The following is a 27426-nucleotide window of genomic DNA, read 5'->3' on the forward strand; positions in this document are numbered from 1 at the left end:
TTTTAAATTACCTCAGAAATGTACCTCATTTAAGCACAGTCTGGCAGCTTCCACCCACTGGAACTCAGGTTTTTAAACAAGCTATAAAAATTGACTATATCTGTTACATATAAATATGAAATATTCAAGTCATATGAAATATGATGAAGAGCCATTCTCAAATAGCTTTGACTCTTTCTGTTTTCCATCACTGAATCCAACTGTAAAAAAAATCACCATTCTCAGAAGTAATGGAAACATCAATTTAACATAACAACAACTCTGGACACTTATTGATGGCTGCACTTCCAAGCATTACCAATTCTATTGCTGTAACATACAATAATTTTTCCACATGTTTAAGCTCAAAGGTTGCAATGTTAAGTCAGGCACTGAACAAAGCCTTAGGAAAGAGCTGAAGTTTTGTGCAGTGTGAGGGTTGGGAATGTGCATGTAACTCTCTCAAAGCTGATATGGTCTGTAATCTCATTTCATCAACAACTTCAGTAAGTTCCTCATTTATGTTTTCCTAGGCTGTTATATTTTTCCTTAAGGAAAAAAAAAACCCAAACCCATCAAACCATAAAGCAAACATATTTACTTTCACAGAAACAAATCAGGACTCAGGTGACATTTTAATGTCAGGTGGGTGTTGTTTTCTCCCCTGCCCTGGGCAGCAGGGGTTTGGCCTTACTTTCTCTGTTTACTCCAGAGCTGGAGCTGACACCTGTGGCCACCCAGGCTGTGCTCACTTTAGCAGCTGCCAGAACTTAATCAACATTTTACAATGATTTCTCCAGCAGCCCTCCCTAAACCCCAGCATCAGGTCTGGCATTTAAGCCCACTGGTAAAATGCACTGAGACTTAATCTCTACTGTCTTTGGTGAATGTCACAGCATTACTTTTAAGCAACTTCACAAACTTTCTAGCCAGAAGACCAGATTCTTTTTTTTTTTTTTTAAGATATTTATGAGAATACTCCTTGCAGAAAGGTGCTATGATTGTGTTTATTTTCACATTGCAAGGCTCAGCTGATATAAAAATACCTCCAGGATTTATACATATTGCTATTTATTCTTTCAATAAAAATTTTGCATGCAAGAATAAATTTCAAATAAAATGTATGTGTAGGAAAGGATAAAAAAAGAAAGAGCCAACAACTTTACATCATTTTGAAAAGTCAAAACATGGGATGACTGAAAAGAGAAATTTCAAATGTGACTTCATGGTTTTCTTGTTCTTAGAACTGACAGAAGGACCCAAACCTTCGGCAAACACAGTGCATTTTTTTAATCTCCTAATCTTTAGTTCATCTTTGTTTAAATAGCCTAGGAATACAGAACAAGTCCTAGTGCATTAGCATTGCGCTCAGGAGTCTCAAACTCTCTCTGCACAAGTTTTTTTTCTTCCTTGGAGAAGTCCTTACACAGTGCAGTTAGAACACATTTCCTTCAGTCAGGACTCACAACACAAGCCCTCACTTCAAGAAAGACACACTTGAACGCCTCAGCAGCTGGTTTCTCTGCTGAAAGGGAGTTGGTTTGGTTACTGTACCCTGTATTCCTGACAAGCATCAACCTACTACTAAAGATTAAATAAATCTTTTCATTCTTGCCAAGCACACAAGAGTTCTTGAAAACAATGGTGTCTTCCCCATTTACCTCTCAGTATTTTTACTCCCCCACTTTCTTATTCCCACTTTCCAATTCCCTTCACCACTCTCTTCTTTCACATCAGCTAAAACACATATTTATTCCCTTCTACCTGCACTAAATTTTACTCACCTGAACAACAAAATAACAGCTTATCATCCTATCATACTTCACGGATAATGTTCTGCAGAACAGACTCAGGCAGAATTCCTCCTTCTGACTCAAAAATCCATAGAAGTCAGTAATAAACTTTGTTTTCTCTCATTTTTATTAATAATTGTAGCACTTTTTTTTTTCCTCCTCCTACAAAGACCATCTTTGATCTTTTAGCTGTCCAGTTCTACTTAAATATTAAATAAGGTGAACTGCGAGGAAGAGGGGAAGTTGGGACATGCAAGATCATAGCAACAGGGTCCAATTTACAAATTACTATTAATGTAAATGTTAGCAGTACTGATTCTTGTTACCTCAAAGTAAAGAAAATATTTACATGGAGATAAAGGAACAGGTAATGGCAATCAAATGTGAATGAGCCTCACAGTCAGGTTTGGGATAGTAGCAGTATCACCACAAAAAAACCCAAAAAACGAATCAATTCTAAAAAAACATGTTTGGCCTGTATATTTTAATCCTACAGCATAGCTGAGGGGGATGATCAGCAGTCTTCTTAGCACCTTCACACACCAAAATAAAAAATGAAATGTGACTTTTCAGATGCAGATGATCAATGCATCTCAAGTATGTGGAAACACTGAGATCACATTTGGTGTGAACAGAGTTCTTTGTACCTCTAAGGATGGTATTTGGCCGCCATGGTACAGCAGAGCATTTCTTGAGATGCTTTAAAACAAATTTTATTATGTTCTTAGTGCAATACAAAGCCTGTTTAATTACAGTGTCTACATATATTAAAAAGAAATATCCACTCCTTAAAATTTATTTTCCTAACTCCTTCCTTTCCTATCAGCTAAAAAATGCTTAGAAGAAAATATCACTTGGTGTAAATCACTGTAGACTCTAAAAGCCTAATATTATTATTTTTTCCTCTATTTTTCTTCTACAGAGGCTGGGAGGATTTGTTGTTTTTACTCAAATTGTATGAAAAATCAGGAAAAAAATTGAATTTGGCACTGTTTCAGAGCTTGTTTACTCCTCACAGTCATGCAGAACTTATGTGGGTCATGAAATTTCTCCTGGTGCAAAAACAGTTAAGAGGGGAGAGTAACAACAGAAAAGAATTAATAGCAGTTCTTAAAGTGATTTAATAGCTGGAAAAAAAGGAGAAACAACTAACAACATGGGACTAGCCTGTTCCTAATGAACTACCTAGAAGTGTTACACAAACTACTGATTACTTGTACAGTTTGGGATGCAAAAGCTACAACTTTATATCCACGACCTCACAGTTACTATGCTGAAGACCCACACAGAACTGTAGAAATTTAAATTGCTTTTAATTGCATTAATTTAGAAAACAATTCTGTGTGCCCATTTGCATATGGAGACTACTAAGTTAAATGTCTCTTTTCCTATTTCCCAGTAGATGCAGAATTTTCTTGGTTTGGCCTCAAGGCTGCACTGATCTCTGTGAGCTGTAACAGCTCCCATTTAAATAAAAGTTATATAAAAATTGTCATCACTTAATAAAGTACAGTCTCTAGAAAAGCTCACAGGGACTGGACTTTACAGACACAGTAAGAATCAAATAATTGGATACTGAAGTCTCAGTAACAGTGAAGCTTTTACAGAACTGTTTAGTCAGTAAACAACATGAATTTATATCTATAAATAACCACAGGTTAAATGAAGAGATTAGTAAAGCTATTATTTCAACATAAAAGAAATCAAACAGAAAAAATAGAAGGTAAGGGAGTTCTAATCAGAATTTGTAAGTTAATGACTTGAATCTTTGCCCCTTATTTTGATAGGTATAAAATATCTTGGTTCACAGATCCTAATCTCTAACAAACAGCAATTAATTACTTTTCACCACAGGAGTCACAGACAAACCTCAACGATCCATAAAAACTCATCCTTGTGTGGGACTTACCCTGGTGTGGGTGCGAATGTGCATCTTCAAGCCATCGTTCTTGCTGAAAGCTTTGTCACAGTAAGGACACTGGTAAGGACGCTCACCTGAGAAAAAGAGAAGCATCAGAACCCAGAAATATGCCCTCAGAGGATGAAGGCCTTGCAGCACAGCTCTTTGTCAAACTGAACTGTTTTTCTCTTCAAGGAACAGATTTAAACTTTAGAAAAATTACAAATAATCCTGCCTAAGCAGGATGCAGTGCTGGATCAAAATACTCCTCTTTGCTGACTGATTTTGCACTATAATATATGAATACACACAGACAGCCTTGGGGGAAATAAAATCAAAAAGAAAACACCTAATAGCCTTGCTCAAACCACTTTCTACAGTGATTTACACATGGTTACTTTTATGGTTACGCATTAACTGCTCCCGAACATTTTTTCTATTTCACATCTGGTCATTATTAGAGGCCTCTGAGTGTCAGAATCCCAAAGAAAAATAAAATCTACTCTTTTATAATGGTTTATCTATGTTAGAAGCTGGTTAATCAACAGTTTCTGCAATATTTGTGTCCCAATTTATGACTGAAATTGAAGCAGAAGCACTCTTAGCAGGTCCCTTGCAGCTTTCCATATCTGAAAGGTATTTATTTAATGCTCCATTACAATGGTGTCATTTGGCATCGATTTTCCTAAACTTACATTAGTGTAATGAGGATACTGAGCTGTTCAGAGACAAACAGTAAAGAGTTTCTGAGCAGCATCATTTGGAAGAAATGTATTTAATTTTTAACTCTTCAGGCAATGCACTGGACTCTAAGTCTACTACCTCTTGTTCCTGTATACAACACTTTAAAAGCAAAGATCAGGTTGTTTCCATTACAAGACACAGTTGAAAAAATTATCATAGAAAATTTTCTGTTAACAAAATGGATTTTGTTCTACACAACCATAATGCTGAAGGTGTCTTTTCAAATATAGGTTTGTCACAAGTTAAGCAAAGCCTGTTTTATAAAGTCAATGCACAGCTTTCTGCTCACACAGGTATTTCTGCACACATAGATTTAACACAGACCAAATGTCAAGCACTCATTAACACTCATACTCAATCTCCTAAAACAGGCAAGTAAGTTTAACTACATTTTACAGTTTAAAAAAACCCAAACCACATGATTTCACTGATATCCCAAAGATACTGACTAAGAGTCACTGCTGGACATAAAATCTCCATATCCACACGTTGTGTAGAGATTCAAGGGCATCTGAGGTGAAACGATTATTTAAGGAAGAGGATGTCCACCCTCCCCTATTTTGTAGACAGATTATTTTGTTCTTTTCTGTCTTTTATTCCTGTATAGGTAACTGTGAATGACAGAAACACAAGATTGGCCAGCAAGGCACTTATAAACACAAATATTTTTCTCTCTTGTGTTCTGTCATCTCTCAGAAAGCACAACTGTATGAATTAGGGTTTGGTGTTTTGGGGTTTTTTTTTTAACAGTGACAACAATCTCTGTGTTAGAGCTGTGTTTTCACTGAGCAATTTGATATACGATCTTCTCTCTCCTGACCCTCGATGCCTTTAATTCATGCCTCTGAAATTCAAACACTCCAACAGTTGTCAGTACTCAAACATTTAATTAATTCAGCCAACATTTTTATATCTGGGGGATTTTGAATGGAGAATTTAAAACTTTTAGCAGTTTGTAAGCAGATGAGCAATGACAGGCAGGCGATGTACCCTCCTCCCTCTCTCCTCCACCCTCATGTCCCTTTAAAGACAAGGACTTCTGCCTTCAAAGGATGGGTTCGAGTTTGTCTGAAACAGGTTAACAGTGTCCCCCAGAAATCAACCACGGACACCATGGTGCTTGATGAGTAAAAATGCCAGTAGAGGGCAACAACGACTCCACATCAACGCATCACACCTGAAAAAGTCAGCCTTGGAGCCGCTGTTACAAACTGTCCACTGTTAAAATCTCCACCGCTCCAAAAATCAAGGTTACTATGTAACACAGACTGCCAGCTCTGACTTGACATTCAAACTAGAAGCCATCTTGTTTTTATAAATGATATAAATTTCTCATGCACTTGTGTCAGTAACTGCCAGTAAAACCACTTAGAAGATGTTCCTAGGTAATTTTACTGTAGCTTTTATTTTTTGTTATATTCTTTCACCATTGGAGTCTGCATGCTTAGAATTTATTCAGGTGTCCTGGAGCTTACACAAGCGTCTACCCCATGCATACATATCTTTTAAACTTGTATCTTATCTTCTACCTCTAAAGGTTTTAGGATTTTACAAAATTAACAACTGGCCACTTAAAATACATCTGTGCTAGCAACAACCAAGTTTCTTAGTATACACTTCTTACTAATTGCTCTCTGGAAAGGGCCTCTGTTGTCTGTCTCAGAAGTGAATTAATTGCTCTCTGACAATTCATCTTTTTTGCTATATACCATCTCAGGAGGCCAGGTAACTTACATTAAATATCTGCTCTTGTGGACAGCAGATCTGGCAAAATTATTACAGCTCAATATATCACCTTCCCTATCTCTGGTAAATATTAACTTCCTTGCTTCTGAGCCAGCCTAGGCAAACATTATTCATGCTACCAGTCAGTTTCCCATCAGAATGATTCCAGCTTCCTCAAGGAGACTATTGGGAAGCAGGTGTTCCCCAAGAGAAGTCTTACACACTGTGTCCCACTCTAAGTCCTGTAAGATGAACAGGAACAGTTTAACCTTCTCTTATACTGTGATAAGCAAATGGAATAAGATGGCAACAAAGGAAAAGACAGATTTGAGAGAATGAATGCTAAAAATATTCCTCCCACACGTGAAGGCTTGCTGAAGTGCAACATTTAATAGAAAACCATTGCTAGTGCCCACAACGGAGAGGGGTTTGTGCTTGCACAAAGTTTAGAATTGTCACTGAGACAAACTAGAGAGCAAGGGCCATGTGATAAAAGCTCCTGGGAAAGTGACATCATCCATCAGGGCTTTCACATTCATCTACAGCGAGACAAGGGCTGCCAAAACTCCATTATAAGCACTGCAGGTTGTGCACAAGAAATTGTGGAGATTTCCAGAAGCAAAACTCCTCTGATCAGAACATGAATGGATCCCTAAGAAGGAGATTAAGAGCAAAAGTTATCAAGACAAGCAAATTAAATATCCTGCAAGTCATGAACCTCTACATCTCTTGTCTTCACAAGAAGGAGTTACTAAGAATCAAAGTGAAAGAAAGTGATTTCCCCTACGATAAACTATAATTTCTTCTTGGATTTGCAGCTAGAAGAACATTTAAGAGATGGTGTCAATTTTTGGTAGCACCATACTAAGGGAGAGTGCACTTTAGGTAAAGTCAATGCCAAGTAACAACTATGCTATTTGCACTCTGCATTTTTATATAAACATATTTTTATACATAGCTATATATAAAAAATATAGAAATATTTTTATGTTTGGGTGCTTTTAAAGTCTTCTTTCTAAACAAAGCTATTGCTTTCACTGAAAGAACAGTCAGATAACATGGAACAAATGTTAGCTTCACCCCCAAGTTACAGCTGACTGTTCCAGAACGAACTGCTCAACACATTAATGGCGCTTCTGTACAAATAACCCCAAATAAATAATCCTGGGATAAATTGCAGTGGATTTAGCATAATTCAAAGTCTAGACATTCTACTTCCAGATTTTGCATGAACAAAAAACCAAAGCTTTTAACGTAATAAAAATAAATTTAACCTTAATACAAGGATTATGAAAAACAATTCCATGACTGAAAAACATACGGGATCTTGATCTGAAACCATGTCGTGACAGAGTTGACATGGGGTTTTTTTTCCCTCCATCTCTAGCTTGAGATCATGATACCTAGTGAACCTTAATGTAGCTTAAGAAGTTAAATACCAGATTCTCCCATTCCAGTTTGACTCAGGAGTTTCCCATGAGACATCTACACTCAGACATGCTCCAAGGCAGGATTTACAATGAGTTTAGCACACAGATCTCCGAAACTCAGATATGAAACAATTAAGATGCAAATCCATATATACATTAGTTTTTGAAGACTTCAAGACTTCATTGGCTACAGCTAAACACTTAGTAAGGACTTTGAGACAGTTAATCAAACTGGTCATACGTCTTGCTATTTTCACACTGTATTTTGCATTCCCTGTAGTCAGTTGAGCCACAAAAAAAAAAAATGTTTCTCAAGTTAGGTGGAAACCTGATAGAAGTATCAATGTTAGTGATTACTTCAAAACAATGACCTCAAATAAGATTAGGCAAATATGTACTTTACAGGTGAGAAATGCATTCCCATCCATTGAGAAAAATGAAAAAGGAAACATCCAACTGAGAAACAGTCCTAATCTGAAGAGACTGCAATAAATGTGTCTGAAGAGCCCAGCAAACCAAAGGAACAGACTCACTGCTCTTTCAAATCATAACCAGGCATTACTTCTATTTGATTTGTGAAATTTCAGTCCTGTTTACTGTCCCTGTTCCCTGAAGCTTGCTTAGTCACCCAAATACAATTCTCAGGGATTCATGTTAGCCTTCAAGCAGGATTTCCTGGCTTGCTGTCTTTACTGGAACTCAACTGCTCAGTTATGGAATGAAGAATTTCATTTATGTAGTGAAATTATCAAGGTGGGGGTTTTTCATATACTTTCTAATATGTCTCTGCTCAGTTGGAGTATTTAGCAGCAATGGTTCTGGTCAACAGTTACAAGCATCAGAAAAAGGCCTACAACAAAATGCACTGAACATCAGATCATGTGCAGCAGATGCAGCCTCAAGGAATTCCTCTCTTTGGTTTTTCTTTATAAAATGAATAAATATAATTACAGCAATGTGGTCCCTCAGACTGTTCCACAGACCATTTCCCATGTTCTAGATATTGCTCCCTTTCAGATGGTGAACTATTAATCATTGGGATTAGAATATTGTTTCTTAAATAAAAATTATTTGTTTTCTGTATAAACATATATATGTGCATTATTTCAAAATACTAGCTTTTAGAACAGTTACAGCAAACTATAGTCCTTTTTAAAATCCTAACTCAAGCCTGGGCTAGGGGAGAGGGTTAGAAAGGAGCCTCCACCAATGCCTAACTGCAGTGGAATGACCATAGTTCACCTGGGGAGGAATTTGGAGGCCATCTGGATCACACATTTAACATTCCTTACCAAATGATCCACGGGGCAGCCCAGAATGGAAATTTCACGGGGACTTTTTTAGTCAGAGATAATCTGGGGTGATGACAGCATTCAACAGCAAGTAAGGATGGACAAAAGGTTAATGGGTGTAACAAAATTATAATCTGTGATATCTGCTTTAGAATACTACTCAGAGAGGGCACCTGACAGCTTCACATGTATCCTCAGCTGCTCTTGCCCTTAAACAATATTCCTATTCAATTAAAAACTTTGTGTCCTTAACTGAACATTATTCAGTTAATGCACTATGCAAATATGTACACACGGACACAAATAAGCCTAAAATACACAGATCTGAATTTCTGGAAAGGAATTCCAGAAAGGAAGGACTTCATTAGGAATCAAAATTAAATTAAACAAGAACTCAATGAACCAACCCAGTGATTCCAAAAGAACTTCAAATAGAAAATTCCAGGAAACCAATCACTGAGTAAAGATTAAAAATTCACAAACCAAGAAAATATTCAGTAAATTTCAGCACTTTGGTGTTGCAGACCTGTGAGAAAACCAATACCCCTTTAAAATAATGAACTTCCTCTAGTGTAGAGGTGGCGATTTTCTACATCCTGAGTACCATCTTCAAAAGCATTTAATACCCTGCATCTCTCAGGCATTTCTGTAATTTTGACCAGAGATTTCAGAGAGGGAAAAGAACGGAAGAGTAATCAAGAAGCTTGGCCAACTGCAGCAGTCAACTGATTTCCTTATGACATCTGGACTACTCTTAATCCAGACTAGACAATAAAAAGGGATCTGGCCTGTACAAAATCCTGGCCTGACTCCCTTTCAGCCACTAAACACTTAAAATTTAGCACTTGAGAAGGTACAGAAGACTCCACACAGGAACAGTTCTCTCGTGCCAAGAGCTAAGTAACTTTGTGATCTGAAAGATAAAATACTTGAGGACATCACCTGAGACAAGACCCAGAAACACCAAAAGCACAGGCAATTTTATACTCATATTGGGCCAGATAAAGAAAGGGATAACTGACTGCTCTGAGAAGAGTCCTGTGCTCTGAGAAACACTCGTCAGATAAGGGGCAATTAGAGACATTTCTTACTTCATTTTAACCAACACTCAAATGTGGCAGACTCTGAAGACAAGAGATTAAATGCCTCTGTTTTTGCAGGTGGTTTGTTTCCTCGCTGATGATGAATAACTCTGTGTATATGTGAATACACCAAGCTCCTACACTCATTTTTCAGGCACCAGGGAGAAACAGAATTGGTTTCATGTAAATCAACTACGTGCATTTCCTATCCACTAAAGAGTCACACTTTTAAAATGAAAAAACTCAAATCCTGTTCTTTCAAAATAAGAGAAAACCAGAAGGCTTGAAACATTTTTTTCTATTACTTATCTTTTTCCAAGTATTTAACCATGCTTTAATTTTTGAGGAATGGAAGTGGCATTTTCACAGCTGAGGTGGTTTGTTTTCTGCAAAGTTTAGGGTTTATTCAAAGAATTCAGCTTATTTCTAGTTAAGACCAATAAAATGCTTGCCCTATCTGGTCCATCAAAATTATGGTGATATAATGATAAAATGATATATGATAAATTATTAAATTTATAAATAATAATTATATAATATTTATAAATTATATCATTATAAAAATGATATAATTAGGATATTGGCTATTTGCCACTAAATTAATCATAAAGACTAGTAAAAAACCCTACAAAATAAGACTATCTGAACCCATGCAGTAAAGCATGAAGTACCATGATTACTTACTTACAGGCTCTCATCAGTTCTACAGTGATATCAAGATTTTAAGTAGTTTTAAGAAATAAATAAAAACCAGACACAACTTTAAAGAACAAAGCAGATCCATTCTTTGCAGCTATCAGTGGAATTTAACAATCTGATTTCTCTATGATTGGAAAATGTAACATCTATTACTTCAGTGAACCCAATGGTCAACTAAGTCTTTTAAAGAACATGCATTAATCAACTACTAACCCATTTAATCTATAGATGTCTCACTCAAATAATCTACCCCTCTAAAAAAACACTTCCTCATTCATGGGTACAGACAACAAGAAACTGACAGCTGTATGAAACTTTACAGGTGTTTTTAAAGATTTAGCTGTTGTCTGGAGATGAACAAGACAATGATGTATAAACTGAAAGGTTTAGAAATGCAGAATCCTTACCTTTGAGGCCTTCTGCAAACTCCATTTTAAACTGGGTAGATGAAAGACAGATCATTTATAAATAAACCTATCTGTAGACATTTGCAAGCTGTTCACTGACTAGATACAGATACATTCTTTCACATACTTCATTGGCATGAGAGGAAGTTCCTTCAAGCTTGCCTTTTATCTTTTTGCCTATGTAAGAAAATATAAATTACTTGTAAGGTAATTTAGCAGAAGATCTGCAGGAATCAGGATCCTGGCTGTACATTATTATGTACATGAACAAACAGTTGCTTGTTTAGCTATTAAACTTTTGGTGATATATTTTACACCATAATAAATTAAAGTTATCTTGAACTTGAGCTCATTACTTCCTTCAACTACTTTGAAGTCTTCTGTGTTCAGAGATGACTGAACTACTGTTAAAAAACAAAAGATCTTTATTATTATAACTCCACGACTAATATTTTGCTTGCCCAAGAACTTTGTCTTCAAAGTGGAAAATCTGAACTTAGACATTTATATAGTTGGGACTTAAGCAGAATTGCAAATATGCTCAAAAGCTTAGTTAAGTTGTAGAAATGGGACTACTATGGCAAAATTAGGTTCATAACATCAGGCTCTCAGTGCAGGAGGCATTTCAAGAAGGCAATCAGCATCTACAGTTATATATTTTTGAAAGCTTATAAAGCAATCTCTTCTTATATAAAGTGAAAAGGTAAGATTAACTGTGCTGGCACAAAGGATATAGAAGTCTGTGGTCCAAATTCTTGTCACTGTTTTAATGTAATCTCTTGGTATTATCTTTTACTCATGCACACGGAAGTAAATTTGCCAAGAACCTTCTCAACTCATGCTTAAAAAACAAGCTGCTTTTTGCACCTAGCAGAAAATGTAACATATAAGAATGAACAGTAAGTCATGGCTTTCAATGACATAGAATTGAAAAATTCATCTTTTCAGAGAACATCTAGGACAGATATAAAGTTACAGTTACCTTACTGGCTTATTATCAGGACTTGGATTAACTGTGATGGTAAAAGCAAAATAACATTATTTTTACCTATATTTACATGTAATTTTCTGGAAGACATTAATGGTCATTAGCTGTTCCTCATCAGTCTTTAAGTAACAGTAGGGAAAGGACAGCATAGAAAGGACAGAATGACAGTTAAATCCCTTAATTTTCCTAACTCTAAAAGCAATTTACCTGCAAATATAAACCATTTCAGAACAATTTCCACTGTTGCACAACTTGATGTGCTACATCCGAAGGATAGAAGGAATTATGATACAACTAATTAGGAAGGGAACAATATAAACAGCAGACAGATAAAATGTACGTGTGTTTATACCCAGATCACACAGGCACACACACCCCACAACAATTAAAACCTTCAAATAAATATGCATAAGGCAATTAAGAAGCTGCACAAACTGCAGCCAGAAATTGCTAACACTGAAAGTTGCTTAAAACTTCAGGGAAGTAATTAACCTCCCAGTCCCCAGGCTTCAAGCCATGGAGCAGACCACAGGATTTCTTTTACAATTTATGAACAAGCCAAGAAATTTATATCACAGTCAAAGGATTCTTTTGCTGAATTAACCCCAGCTCCCTGTGACCCTAAGAAGTCATAAACCAACAGGATACAGGAGAAGGAGAATACACTCTAGTGTTTCAGCTGACCTGCAGACTGCTGTCTGTGTCATGCCAAGGCTGAAACCCAGATGATGAATTACAGAGCAACACTCCAGGTTCAGAGGCAACCATCACCCCCTTCCCACTGTACATGCACATGCAGACAGGTTCACTCACCCCAAACCAGCTCAGTTGCTGCAAAAGGCCAAGTACTGTTTGGGCTCATTTACAGAGCCTTATTCAAACACAGAAGAGGGAAGAAAATTGCTTATCCAGGAAGCATGCATGTCTGTGTGGAACAACATCTAAGAGCACGCTACATATTAAATAAAAGACAAAACCCCACTGAGCTTCTCCTTTTGTATATGGCTTATGAAGCATATCAAAAGTACAATTCCATAGCAAAACCAGAGAGGTACCCTAGAACCTCAGCTTTTGTAAAGAGCAACTTCATAAATATAAGGAGGACAAAAAGTGATGCACAACTCTCTTTAAAATAACTTTTACCTAAATTTATTTTGTGAATACAGAACTAAACCTCTCACACAAAGTAGATAATGAAACAAAGTCTAGCTAACCACAGAGAAAACAGGATAATGCAAGTGTCTGGACACAGACCTCAAACCTCATCACCTCTAACCACTAAGACAAGAGGTCTTTGCAATATTTACATTTATGGTGGACTACTTAGTTGCACCAAAAGCTCAAGGCTTACTCAGAAGGATAAATCATCTCCTTAAAACACACTGTGGCTGCTTGTTTCACTTCTAGCTCAGAATGCAAAGTGATACTTTGAAGTCTGACTGAAGAGAAAAAGGATGGCACAGTTTTGAAATGATTAATTCAAACTCAAAGAATATAACACATATCAATATCCTGAAGTATTAATCACTGCAACATTTAGAAACCAAACATTCATCTCTGAATAAAGTAAGTTCGTGGCTCCACTATTTGATGAACTGAAAATTTCTTACTGCTCAGAAATTCCCTGAAAAGTTGTCAAGGATTTTCACATTGTAGAGAACTTAGGAGTGCTCAGTGTTTTTTTTACCCTGTTTGCAGATGACTTGGATTTCCTTCAGCAGCTCCCTTTACATTCTTTGGGAATGATGCAAGCTATCTCTCAGAAAGTCATGTTTCCTCAGGCTCACTGAACACTGGAGAACAATTTCCTCTCTTGATCAGTGTGCTTGTGTTACGACTACGAACAAAAAAGGCTGAAGCCTTCAGGTACAGGACCAAACAAAACCATCTCTCCAGAACTGCAACTTGTATCCAACTATGGCATTTTCTCACTCAACCTTATATTAGGCATTTTGCCGTGTAATAAAAATATTCTTTTTAAACCTGAAGTCACAACTTGGCAGCACCTTCCTCCCATTTTTCATCAGAATAATCAAAAATTGGCCAGGAACTGTAACATTATGACAAAAACAACCATGAAAATCTATTCTGGTTGATTCTCACAGTGAAGGATGCAAACCACCAAAACCAGAATTGACACTGTACTAGCACCAAGACTGAAAGAGGAAAGGATCGGAGTTTCTTTATCACAGGTCATTATAAATTAATTTAGCAAGGCATTTTTCCTGATTTAGTAACTGTACAATGACTGCTTCTAGCTTCTTAGGTAAAAAAAGGGGCCTTGAAATTTTCCCTCCTGCAGCATTATTCACTCATAAATTGTTTCCACAGTCCATACTGCTGTAATTCCAACCTGTATCATCTCCTGGCAAGGCTGTTTCTCCCCCTGCATTTAATTTACAAAGGTACTAGAAATCTTCAGTGCCTTTCTGCTTCAAGTAATTTCAAAATGTCACAGCCTCCTATAAGAGAGGCTGCAAATTTTGCAGGGCTCTATACTCAAGGTTAGAGGTCCCTGGTGTGTAGTTTCATGAAACTCATGTTAGTCCAACTCTTAAATTTAGGCAAGCCCACTTGAGAGAGCTGAAATCTAACTAGTAGTAGAACATATGTAAAAAGCATTTTTACTTGGACATCTCTAGAGCATTTTTCCAAAAGCCATCTGCACTGTAAGCTTGAAAAACTGAGGCTTTCTGCGCCATCCAAACTGATGGGTAACATCAGCAGCACAAAGAAATTACTGTCATCTCCCTGTAAGCCAAACTTGATATGCAGAGGGAAGAAAATGTCATGCCAAAAGCAAATCTACACCATTTTATACTGGAAATGAATTATCACAAACAAACCTCTTTCAGCTGCCTGATGCCACTCATTTGAATAAAAGTGTAAACTTGCAGAATGAAACCTGACAACAGCTTTTACACATTGAGCAGGTAAAATGTCTGACAAAAATGCTGTGTTAGACCTACCTGTAAATTTGCCTGTTTGTAGATAGATAAAGTGTGGACATAGAGATACCTTGTTTACAGATACAGCTTTAGAAAATCTTCTCTGTTCATTATAATAAATACCTGTATGGCTTCGAATATGAACTCTTAGTGTTCCATTGCTTGCAAACTTCTGTCCACAATATGGGCAAATCTTCTCTTTTTCTCCTGTGTGAGTCTACATGGGGAGGGGAGAGAAAAGAATGACTGTTCATCATTAAATAAAAAAGTGAGATATGGAATATTTAATTGTACTAACATTGACCCCAATTACCTCTATTATGTATTTTACTATTACACCAGGCAAAGAATCTAATTAGCTCTAAGTGTTAGAGAATTGATCACAAAAAGAACATTGTAACTATCACTAGCACTAAATCACTGAGTTTGTGTTTTGAAATCAAACTTTTAGGGCTAGAAGGCCTCACTGACATAAGAATTATTTCAAAATAGAAAAAAACCCCATATTACAAACTCTCCCATCCAACCTGTGTGGTCAACGGCAAGATCATTCTGAAATTAATTACACACAAGATCACCATTTTTCATACCGTACTTTCAACACACCATTCTGAAGATTTATCGGTCTATTGAATTACTTTTCTTTATAACTGTGGTACTCTTCTCCTCATAATTGTGCCTGTTCTTTTAGGGGAGAATTTCTGATGACTTCATTTAGAAGCGTTAATATAAATGTGATAGGAAAGATAACACATTCAATTATATGTGCAGCTGAATATTTGGGTTTTGAGCTAGCATGTGACCCTCTTCAGACAGGGAAATAAATTCTTATTTTGATGAAAGACACTGAAATGACACAAAATTCTTCATTACATCATGAAAAACCTATCTCACATAGTACATTTTATGCTGCAGCTGAAACAAGAGTAAATGAGATCTGATTTCAATACTGGATGGACTTCCACTGTTTCCATTCCCTGACATTAAAGACATGAATGTTAAACTCTTCTTGATTAGGATACAGTTATTTGGAAATCATTTGTGTCTCTAGTAGCAACATTGGGATATACCAGACAGACAGCTACTGTTCATTCCAAACACCCAAATACCAGAAGGATTTCTGGGAGCAATACAGTACAACCACAGGGCTCACAAACACAGCCAGTCCTAGTCTGACAGGAGCAAAACAATTCCAATTTTACACGTATGTATGAAGCACATACTATAAGGCAAGCAATACATGCAAGCTGTTTTTAAACAAATTCTCACAATCTGAATTAGGTGGCAACACCTAAACTGACTTTTCTCAGCTGGTTTTTCTTGATTCAGTTGTTTTCTTTGCATTTATTCCCTGTAACATCAATCTTACACCAAACTAGTGAGCAAGCCTCCTCCTAAAGTTTACCCCAATTCTATTGCAGAGTTTGGTGGAAAGGAGGGTGGTAAGAGAAGTGCAGCCAGGCCCATCTTGCCACACACCTGACACCAGAGCACCTACACTGAATTTATACACAAGCACCAGCTGTAGATTCTGCTGGGCACCAATAACCCCACTATTGCAATTAGCATTTCAGGGTAAGGACAGCTTATCACAGTAAACACAGCTTTCTACTGAAAAGCCAGAAAGGCAGAAGCAGCTGGGGATTCTACACTGAATCACAGCCTTAAGGACACACAAGAAATGATCAGCTGATCCTACTCACTTTCTTATGGCTCTTCAGGACTGAGGGTGTCACAAAAGCTTTGTCACACAGGTCACACTTGTATTTCTTATGTCCATCATGTACAACTTGAATATGAACATTTAATGTGTCCTTTCTTTTGAAAGTGGCATCACAGTGATCACACTTGAAGGTCCTCTCACCTAACGAAAAGAAAAACAGGCCTTCCTGAGCTACCATCCACTTCAAAATGAAAAGTCAAAGTGTATGTTTTTAGAGAAAGCTTCAGGAAAACCTACAATTCTGCACACTGTGAATTATGTATTTTGGATATTCTGCAAATGCTTGTTCATTAGAATACACATTACCGAACAGGTTTTTAACATTTTTCCCCCATCATTTTTAGCATTTAGCATTGTGAAAAAAATTATGACATCCAATGCTTTAAAAAATTGTAGAAGCTTTGAAAGACAATTGTAAAAAAACAAACTAAACATGCCAATCCAATAATTCATCTAACAGAAACACTACTATGCAGGATTAAAAAAAGAAAGATTTGTGGTTTTCTCAGTTATGCCAGTGTGACTATTCCCCAAAGCAAAGTACTGTCTTCTACACTACAAGAATTTTAGATCATGAGCTTTTTCTAAAATCTAAACTGTTGATGTTCAAAGGGTTGAACGATAGTCTAGGGCTCTGCAAGTATTAAAGATGGAGAAAATTCCACCAAAAATAAATCTTAACACAGTTAACTAAAAAAAAGGATGGAATGTCAAGAAAAGTTACTCATGAGGGAAAATGGCCACAGCATATCGCTGAGCTGCTCCAGTTCTATGCCAGAGGCAGTGAATATGAGCCTGGGCTGGCACAGGAGAGACAATCTCAGTGTCAAGCTCTAAACTGGATTACCTACAAAAGCTGAGCAAGTCACCAACTTATCTCTGTTTCCACTCGTCCTTTCTTAAAATGGAGGTAACACTATCACACTTAATGCAGATATAAATTTCTTGCCATCAGATCTCAATTCTTTGCTGGATTTTCTACAGCGTATTTGGATTTGTATTTAAGTGCATTCAAAGGCAAGGTTTGAATTTGGCTCTGAATTTTTTAACTCCCTGGGTACAGAGTTGAATCTCAGTACTGATTTAACACAGCAAGTTGTATATTAGAGCAGGGTACCACATGTTTGTTTTTCTCAGTCATATGTAAGAATGGAGAAAGCTGTTTTTCCTCTGACACTTACTGTTATGGATTAACAGATGTCTTTGTAGAGAGAAGGGGGTTCGGAACAAGGCTTTGCATTCCTCGCACTGGAATGGTCTCTCTTCAGAATGGGTCTGTGGATGAAACACAGTGTGTCAGAGGAAAGGCTCATGGAAATCCATCAGTTGTCATTGCAGTAATTATAGTTTATTTTCTAGACAGGACTCAGGAGGGATATCACAACTGGAAGCATAAGGGGATGAAGAACTAAAATAATCATTCTGCCATTATTCAGGATCCTGAAAGCCAGCACAGTAGCTAATCAGTAACTGCGCCTTCCCCGCCCTCACAAGTGTCATATGAGGTGTCCACTTAGACAGAAACAAAAATACAGAATAACCAGAGAAAAAAAACTACAAGCTCGGCTGCATTGCTCCAACTGCACTAACACTGGAATACTTATATGAATAAGTTCTTTAAAGTTGAATGCACAAAACCCGCTTTCTTTCCGTTTTTTTAAGGTAAAACCCGTCTGTTTTTGAAGACAGCACCTAAAATTTGGCAAAGAAAATTCCTCAAATCATGAGATCACTTTTATATATAGCTTCTTTTATTTAAAAATACCAAACAACAAAAACTACCAAATAGAAACCAAAGCCATGGAAGCAACAGTACCGAGATTTTTGTTGGCTGTAGAAAGATTCATTGTAGCAGAAAAACAACCTCAAAGCTATGAATAAAATAAAAGGCTAAGCTTGGATGAATCTCCCAGACTGCGGAGCTGTTGAAGCAAATTTCTTTTCTGAAGATTGGGAAACATCCAGCTTTATTTTACTTTTATAAATTCCAAAGCACTTTCCCTGTTCCCTGGTGTTTTTAACAGCTGTCCCACTGTAGATAATAAGTTGTACTGATTAATTTACTACCTATCCAATTTCCTACTGTTTTTGCAAAGGAAAGCAGGTTTTTAAAACATCATCAACCAAATACTTGATTAGCTCACAAGGACCTTATTACAAGCTGGAATGCCCAGAGGAAAAGGGGATGGACAGTAAGTGTTCTATAATATGCAGGAAATTAAGTAAATTAGTTAATTTGGTAGACTAAGGACAAATATTAGCATAGTACATATTTATATAATCTGTTTCTGCTATCCAGAATCCACACAACTGTTATTCTACCCCTTCAACTGTGGGGAAACAGCATAATTCCTGAGAGGCTGGCTGAAGGCCTTAAACCCCGTTTGATTTTGTCCTCTCACATGCACACAACACCAAAACCTGAGTGTCCTGCAATGATATAGGGAGGCCTTGGGTTCAAAACCAATTCCGTGACCTCAGCCTAAGTCACTGAAAGCAAAAAAGATGCTGGGAAACCATCAGAGGTGTGGAATATATCTCATGTTCCTTGAAATCTGGTGCATACTCCAGCCCAGACTCTACAGGTTCCCATCACAGATGGCATTAGCTGACACCCTGCTCAGCCATCCTGGCAGTGAGGCCCAGGATTGACAGGACATGAAGAGACTGAACTACCTTCTCACCTCAACAGGGGGTTCCTCCAGAACAGGGTTGGGACACATTGATGAGACACTGTGGGGAAGCTCGCAGTGCTGCTGTCTGTGCTGTACCTGTTCTGTGGATAAACAGAAGGGTTCAGTCTCCAGAGCTGTCAATCTGGCACCTTTCACGAGCGCAAAATTCATGCTGCTTATTTAAAAAATGCCCTGGTTTGGAACCCTCATCATGTGAGTGACAGTTCTGATCAAAATACATAGATTCATCTGCACATCTTAACTTCCCGACAAAAAAAAAAAATCACCTAAGTAGGCATACCCACATGCAAAGATACACAGATCATCTCAGCAACTGAGGATGGGCTCTTATGGAGCATTTCATGGCAGCCTTTCCTACCACAGCATCTGTGGAGGCTTAAGCCCAGCTCAAGGCTACTTATTCCCAACAGATAAACTGATAGAATACAGTTGTTTCAAGTCATTATGCTCCCCAGGATCAAACAACCCTGGATTAGTCATAAACCCTTCAAAATCCTGCGTCTGATGACCTATTTCTGCTGACTGTCATGTCCTCATATTTTGTTCTCTGAACTTATCCCCTGTACATATCAACAAAGGAGCAGATGTCCTTGACATCTCCTGTATGGAGGTAATCGGCATTACATGGCTCAGAACACGCACCCTCATCCAGTCTAACCTGCATGAAAAGTGACTACTTTTATCTGTAGCACAATCCCTTTTCGCCTCTTCATTTCAGATACAGCTCTCTTACCTTGTCACAGAAATGGAACTGTATTCATATGATCATTTAAGTCACAGCCTGAGCTCTCACAGAGGACATCTGGGCTGGTTCCATATTGCAGAACACTTCCCAGCCTTGACACGTCCAAGCAAGAGGCAAAGCCAGCTTGTACATGGAGCCATGCAAAGCAGTGCAGCACCTGCTTGCAGGAGCAGCAGATCACAGAGGTACCACAGTTCCAGCCTCAGACATGCAGCTCTAAGAGCATAACACGTGCTGAGTTAAAGTTCACATCCCAGTACTCCACTGAACAGAGCAGACACGCTCTTGGCCACTCTACCGTATCTCCCAGTGAAATCCTGTGCAATGTGAGGAACGAATCTCCTTCTGTGCCTTTGAAATGACCCAACAGACACCCACATCTGAAAGATGTTTAAACACACTATTGTGGGAGTCATTTTTATTCTGAGACTTCCAACATGAAATCAGGTTAAACCCTCCCCCCTCCCCCCAGGAATTACAGAAACTGCAACAAATTTCCATCTGAAACACAAATCAAGAATTGAAAGGCACAAAATGTATCTGTACTCCCTTATATAGAAAAAGGATGCAAGTCTGCTGTAAAATCCACAGGCTAAGCATGGGATGTTAAAGGTACGTTTTCTGTTAAATGCTGTTGATTTAAGTGTTTTGAACTCCTATATCCATCATTCCTACTGCAGGTATCTATGCCCCCTGCTACTAGCCCAGTAATCTAACCCTGAAACTCAGAAAATTTTTTTCATCCTGAAATTATTTAGAGTTCAATTCTCTTCCTCCAAAAGAAAATAAAACTAGGAAGACATCTTACAGGAAACACACATCTAAAAATCATTAAAAACTCAAGCTGAAGAAATACATAGAAGTATTATTACACAATAAAGTTTTACATTTACATTGCTCCTAGATCAGCATTCCTGTGAACAAGCAAGAGAACCATTGTCTTTTTTCCCTAGGCATAGCCTTCCCAAAATCATGGCACTCAGAACTATTTTGGCTCCCAAACCACCACACCCTTGAGTTGTATGGTACAACTGGCTTTTGTGCCACATCCAGACTCCCCTCTGCTGTCTGCTACCTCTCGTCCCGTTGTTTCCTCAGCAGAGAGTGGTGTGTCTAAAAAAGCAACTCAGGCCATCCATGTCAGTTTCCTGTCTCTGCTGTTCACCTCCTCACTCAGCAAGTGAATTTAGAGACCAACATGTGGATGAGTGAATAGTTACAGCTGTTTGGGTAATCTTTATGCAAACACAGGAACAAGTTTCTCTCAATCTAGAGCAGAGTTGATTTACAGCCAGTACTAGGTGCAAACAGGTCCAGGAAACCAGCACTCCAATATGCTTTAAGGAATTTTGTCAAAATTCGGTACCCACTAACACTGTCTAAATTTTCATATTTTTCCCATTAAGTGGAGCCCCAAATCCTTGCTTATGCTGGTGGTGCTGCTGCTTTAACACAGAATTGGGTCAAAGTGTTTACTCCTTCACACTTAATCCTGAAGTCCATTATCAACCCAAACCAGTCACCAATGGCAGGCTAACATCAGGAAACATGAAAAAAGTATTCATTTAAAATATAGAGCTATCTTTCTAGATAATATTTTATACATTTTTCTTAGAATATATCCAAACTGCAAAGTTATGTCCTATTTTCTTAAAGTCTAGAACATAAAATATAATGTATGGGAGCTAGTCTTGTCCTTCAGCAGGCTGCTGCGTGCTTTCTTGTTTTAGACAGTCATCACCATTTTATCCTGTGAGAGGCATTATTATTGCTCTTACATGATTTATGGCTGCAAGAGAAAGATATGGTGCAAAGATCCTGCGCCAAATTCCCAAATGGAATATAACATGAGCCACACTGTGAAAGCCTTGGAGTTATGGCTATATCAGGGTTGAGATTATTTTTTTTTTCCCAGTCTTGTAATTCTGAAACAGCAGTCCTAGATGAAGCCTTGCCATTTGAAATGTAAGCCCAGGTTAAAATCAATGACAGACATTACAGAAATTAGGCCAAGCAGATTAGAGCTTCAATCAACACAGGCAGAACATCCTTTTATGAGTCTATTTTTCAGGTAACATTTCTTCTGATATTGATATGTGAACACTGCACCAAGTTCAAATTCAGTGCAGTTTGAAAGCATCCACTGTGAAGTCCAACACTGACTGCAAGAGGACTACATACAGTTTTATTTAATTACACTATTTAAAAAATGTATTTGAAGACATCTTTAAATCAGTAACATTAACTTGGTAACTTAGTACTCAAAAAAAACCCCAAAAAACTACAGCCAAAACAAAGCAAAAAATAAAAACAATACAAAAAAGTCAAAATGGGATTTATGTGATGCTTTTAACCAAGCAACTGTGCTTTACTTCTGCTTATTTAACTTTTTTGTTTACTAGAATTGATTCAGCCTTTTGAGATTTTGGATATAACAAAGAACACTAAAACTACATTATCCAATACTTTAATCCATGTTTATAAGCATGGCAGAGCTTAACGATGAACCACTTAAAAGAAAAAAAAATCTGCAAATCTGAGGCTGGCAGACCTGTAAACAACAACAGCAGAGTGTTTTACCTTCTTGTGATTCTTGTAAACATTTCTGTGGGCAAATCCCTTTCCACAAAGCTTGCATTTATAAGGTTTATCTTCACTGTGTATTATTTTGTGTGCAGTCACTTGGTCAAGTCGTTTGAAGGACTTATTGCAAACCTCGCAGGTGTAGGGGCGTTTTTCTGCAGAAAATGAGTGGGGGACATTTAATCTCCTGTTTATACAGGGAGAGAAGATGAAAGGCAGACAGTCATCTCCTCAGAAAGATTTCTGCAATTAAGTCAACCCAATTAAGATTAAACCAATTAGAAAGACACCTAATGCCCTTCATGTTAGACAGTTAAGTCACTTCACAAAAGATGAGCCATGATGTATCTAAAGAAATTGGCACACTCTTTGCAATACTCATTGCTAAAACTAAACTCGGATTAATTAGCTTAAATCAAAAGAGAATGACTTCAAAGAGGAAAACTGTGTTTCCAGATTACAAATGTGAAAGAGGGCATGACAGTTTAAATGTTTTAAAACTTAATTACATACTCGCTTCCAAACCCAGAAGTTCATATGCAAAAAGCCTTTATGCTTCAACTGGTGACTGCAACTTAACTGCACTAATGCTCATCCAAAAGTGTCAAAAGAAAGCCAGGAGTCTCTGAGTTACATATTGTGTTACAAGAAATGAGCTTTTGCTGTGGATTGATACCGAGATAATAGTTCAATTCTGAGCCTGTGCAGCTATAAAAACTTGCATCTGTTTAAATGCTAATGCATTTGACAGCACAATGTTTGTGTTTCCATTGTGTTGCTTGATGTTTCTAATCACTGGTGAGGAACACAGAAAACGCTGGATCTGCAGTGACCAGAAATTATGGTAAAGCCAACTCCTGTCGCACTGCCAAACCTAAAATGGGACACTCCCTTCTCACAGTGGCCTCATGCTGACACAAGGGAACCTTTGTGGGTGGTCTGTGGATGGACTGGCCCATGAGCTGCTCTCCTCTGACCAGAAGCTATGAGCCCACTTAACACATACACAGATAAACAGGGAAATACAGGGTGTAGCACAGGTCACTGACAGCGCACCCAGCTGCCAGTGTAAAACCTCAGGCACTGGTTTTTCCTCTCTAAGCCATGGAGCAAACTTTTGCCCCATCCCAGCTCGCTGATCTCATTTATCCCAGCTAGCATAACAAAACAGCTCAACAAAGTAGCAGTAGGAAGACTACACCACCCCACCTGGAATTTTGGAAGGCTTGGAAAGGCTGGCTTAGACAGTCTCCGTGGAACCTGAGCTTGCCCAGCTCAGGACAACACAGACTTCATTGAGCCTTCCACAAGAAACTAAGTAAAACTCCACATACATGAAATACATACCCACATACATACAGCTCTGTGTCATTTCTGTAAGTTACCTGAATGAGTTATCATATGGCGTTTCAGTTGGTTTGCCGAAATGAATTTCTTGTCACATTCTTGACACTCAAAGATCTCATGGACCTGTAAAATGTTTTATGATAATTAAATGTGTGTCTAAAACAAGACCATACCTCTTACATAGGCAGAAATTCTCTAACAGAATGTAGCAACTTTTTAGCCAGTAGCTATACTAATACTCAAGAATATTCTGAGATTTCTCCCTTGCTTGTCCCTTGCTGAAAAACATCATCTCCCAAAAAGTAAAAATTCATGACTGCCAACAAAAAAATCATCATTACAACTATACTGTAAGTCTGTATAACCTTTGTTTCTAAATACCAGATCCATTTAAAATATCATTACTAGGAAACCATTAAAAAAACAAGTGCAGACTAACTTGTCAGAACATTTTTTTCTAGTCAAGACACATGTAAAAATAACACAGAAACCACTTCACAGCTTCAGTCAGAATTTTAAAACCAAGTATTCTCACACTCTTGCAGGATTGTTTCTCTTAAAAGCTTTTAGCTGCCAGAGAGTGGAGGGGCAGCATTTAGGACTAAATGCTGGAAAAATAGGAGGCAGTTGGGAGCAACTTCTTGTAAATAAAAAATAAAGATTGCCCAGTAGAACAAAACACTATTCAGTGTCAAACAAAAAGGTCAGAAATTAACCCCAAAGCGATGCTCGTAACCAGCAGGTAAAAAAAGGGGGTCAGAGATTGCAGAGAAGCAGATAGGATTTTTAACTGTGACTCTACTCACACCAATTTTGCAGGAAGACCAGCTCCACAAAGTTTAAAAAGTTCAGAAAGATTCAAGGGTTCTTCACGTACACTCTCAAACTGACCAAAATAGGATCTACCTTGGTTTGGTCCCTTGGCAGACAGCACTACAGCTGAATGGAATTGCACAGGTCCATGTAAGAAATCTGCTGAGACATCCAGAAAGGCACCAGCACAAACCAGTCCTATCAGTGATACACAAAACCTGCATTTCCAAAGTCAAAAAAGCCCAACTGCCCTACACTGAAAGGTGTCCTTAATCTTCTCTCTTAAAAGAAGAATGAGCTGCTTTACCAGGAAAACATATGCTTACAGTAGGCATCAGAAGCTCAGCCCACAGCTGTAGCGGCAGGAAGAGAGAGACCCCCTCAGCCCAACTACAAACACTGGAAGGGCATCACTATCAACTCTGACTGGGAAAAGAAACCAGCAATCCTGGGATTTGTTTGAATATTTCTGCCACTACAGAACAGTGGAGCACCAGTGGAGAGGCCTGGCAGCCTGTGCTATTCATATGTACCTGGTCACTTTGAAACTTGAGTTCCTGTGAACAATTCAAATCCAAAATATGAGATCTTTATATTGAAAGGAATCATTTAGCAGGAATCTGCATCAGTGAAGATCAACAGTCCCCTCACTTTCCTCCTCATTATCACTGTTGAGTGATTGAACTTGTCATTTTACTCAAACTTCAGAACTCAGTATCAGAATACATTTAGACAGTTAAGGCACAAGCAGTGCACAAGACACAAGAAGCTAAAAATGAGTTTAAATCTGACATGAAAGCTACAGATATGAATGACCAGGTCTTCAGAAAGTAAACATGTATCAATCCCCTACAGCCATCCTCTTTACCTCCTTTCTCTGTGTTTGTCAGACTTTTACCTTTCTGTCGTTTCGGCTTTTCTGTTATATTTTACCTTTTTATTCTCTACTTTTATTTCTTTACATTAAAATGGGTGGGGGGAAAATCTGTCTCTTTCTCCTGGTTTTACCTATTATTTTCCTAGTGGTTTTATTGCCTGTACAAATGTTTTTGGCAATGCTGATGATCCTGTCCAACTTCCTACAAAAAGAAATTAATTCAAGCAAACAGCATGAGTACTACTGTGCAATCTCTTCCACTTGATATAAGTGTGTAAATCTGGAATACCCATTTTCTGGATGTTTTAAAAGAAGAGCCAATCAAGAAGAGCAAAGAAAGTTTTATGCACAAAATCTTCATGGTGATTCTTAAGATAAGTGCTCAACTGACAGGATCAATCATATTTGAGAAACTTGACTGTCACAATGTCTGCCCAGAATCACAACTACTGAAACAGAACAAACATTTAATAAAACGGACACAGTAACCAGGATATTTTGCATTTTAAAGGCCTGATGTGCACAACCTGTGCCAAATACAATTACAACTTGTAATAACATGTCGCAAGGCATACCATGATAACAAAACATAGCTGTATTAGAAAAGAAGCACATGGCATACTAACACAAGGAAGGAGAAAAACAAATTAAAAAGGAGAGGCCCACTATTTCCTTTGCATATTTTAATTGATATCATTTATATCCTCAATGGATTCAGGTTATAACTAGGGCATTATGAAAGACTTATAGTTAATCTGATAAACAGTACAATGCAGCTTTTTGCAAAAACAGATTCTCCTGGGTTTTAGTGATTTATCAAATTAATCTTGCAGGGACTTCCTTTGGGTATAATGGATTCAGAATCTCATATTCATGGTCCATCTGTATTTCTACATGAACACCCGTATTTCCAATACATGCTTTTCCAACCGTTAACCCCTCCTGTTCCAGTTATAAAAGATTATGTGCATAAATAAAAAGACATTAAAAATCTGGGTTTGAAGAAGAAGATTTTTCACTAGTGCATAACTACAATAGAAGTAACTCCCCTAAGTGGTATTTCAAAAAGTAGTAAGAAAATTACTGTGTGTTGTACAAAAACTGAAAGCTCATGAACCTATTTTATGGTGTGTATGTATGCTATGATTACATAATGCAGTGTTTAAGAATGCTGAGGAACAGCAGGCAATTCTGACTTACTGCTGGAGTGCACAAACATATTAGCATTTGGTAAGAGATGCACAAAAAAACTTTAGGGAGATATTTGGCTTGAGCAAGTGTGACTAGAAAAACAAATACCCACACTAAACCAGGTTGGCTTTCTAACCTTGAAAGAGATCACCCAAAGGCTTGCATTACAGCAGCTTTCAAGTGACGTGAGCAGCACGGCCTCACATCTCAGGGAAGTCAGTGCCTGCTGTGAGTCAGCCTTCATCTCACTGACCTTTCGATGCTCCTGGAGATTTGCTGCTGAGGAACATTTCTTATTGCACACTGAACACATCAGCTTCTTCCTAGAATTTCCTGAAACAGAAACAAAATACCACCAACATCTTAAAGAGGAAGTGCTAAGAAAGAACCTAAGTATTTCCACTGAGCCTGTGATTTTTCATAGGTCATCTGATTGACACAAGACTTTTACATTTGTATCCCAT

The 27426-nt window shown here is 37.8% G+C and overlaps 1 protein-coding gene across 6 annotated transcripts in view; it reads right to left on the minus strand.

Annotated features, from left to right (window-relative positions):
* Positions 1-27426, minus strand: part of PRDM5 (PR/SET domain 5) — a 67958-nt gene that overhangs the window by 16938 nt on the left and 23594 nt on the right. The window contains exons 8-15 of one of the 6 annotated variants that reach the window (XR_010082587.1): positions 27099-27295; positions 24120-24204; positions 22732-22889; positions 19395-19481; positions 17892-17985; positions 16691-16851; positions 15111-15204; positions 3682-3767 (exon numbers count right to left, since the gene is read on the minus strand). Coding sequence is in view for 5 of the 6 variants with exons in the window: in XM_063415004.1 (XP_063271074.1) it covers positions 3682-3767; positions 15111-15204; positions 16691-16851; positions 17892-17985; positions 22732-22889; positions 24120-24204; positions 27099-27295 (875 nt within the window). In the remaining variant the exon portion in view is untranslated. Of the gene's footprint in view, positions 1-3681; positions 3768-15110; positions 15205-16690; positions 16852-17891; positions 17986-19394; positions 19487-22731; positions 22890-24119; positions 24205-27098; positions 27296-27426 lie in introns of all 6 variants that reach the window. The other 5 variants (XM_063415005.1, XM_063415006.1, XM_063415004.1 and 2 more) reach the window with 5 other exon arrangements.

This window comes from Prinia subflava, chromosome 18 (genome assembly GCF_021018805.1).
Source record: "Prinia subflava isolate CZ2003 ecotype Zambia chromosome 18, Cam_Psub_1.2, whole genome shotgun sequence".
Classification (NCBI taxonomy): Eukaryota; Metazoa; Chordata; class Aves; order Passeriformes; family Cisticolidae; genus Prinia; species Prinia subflava.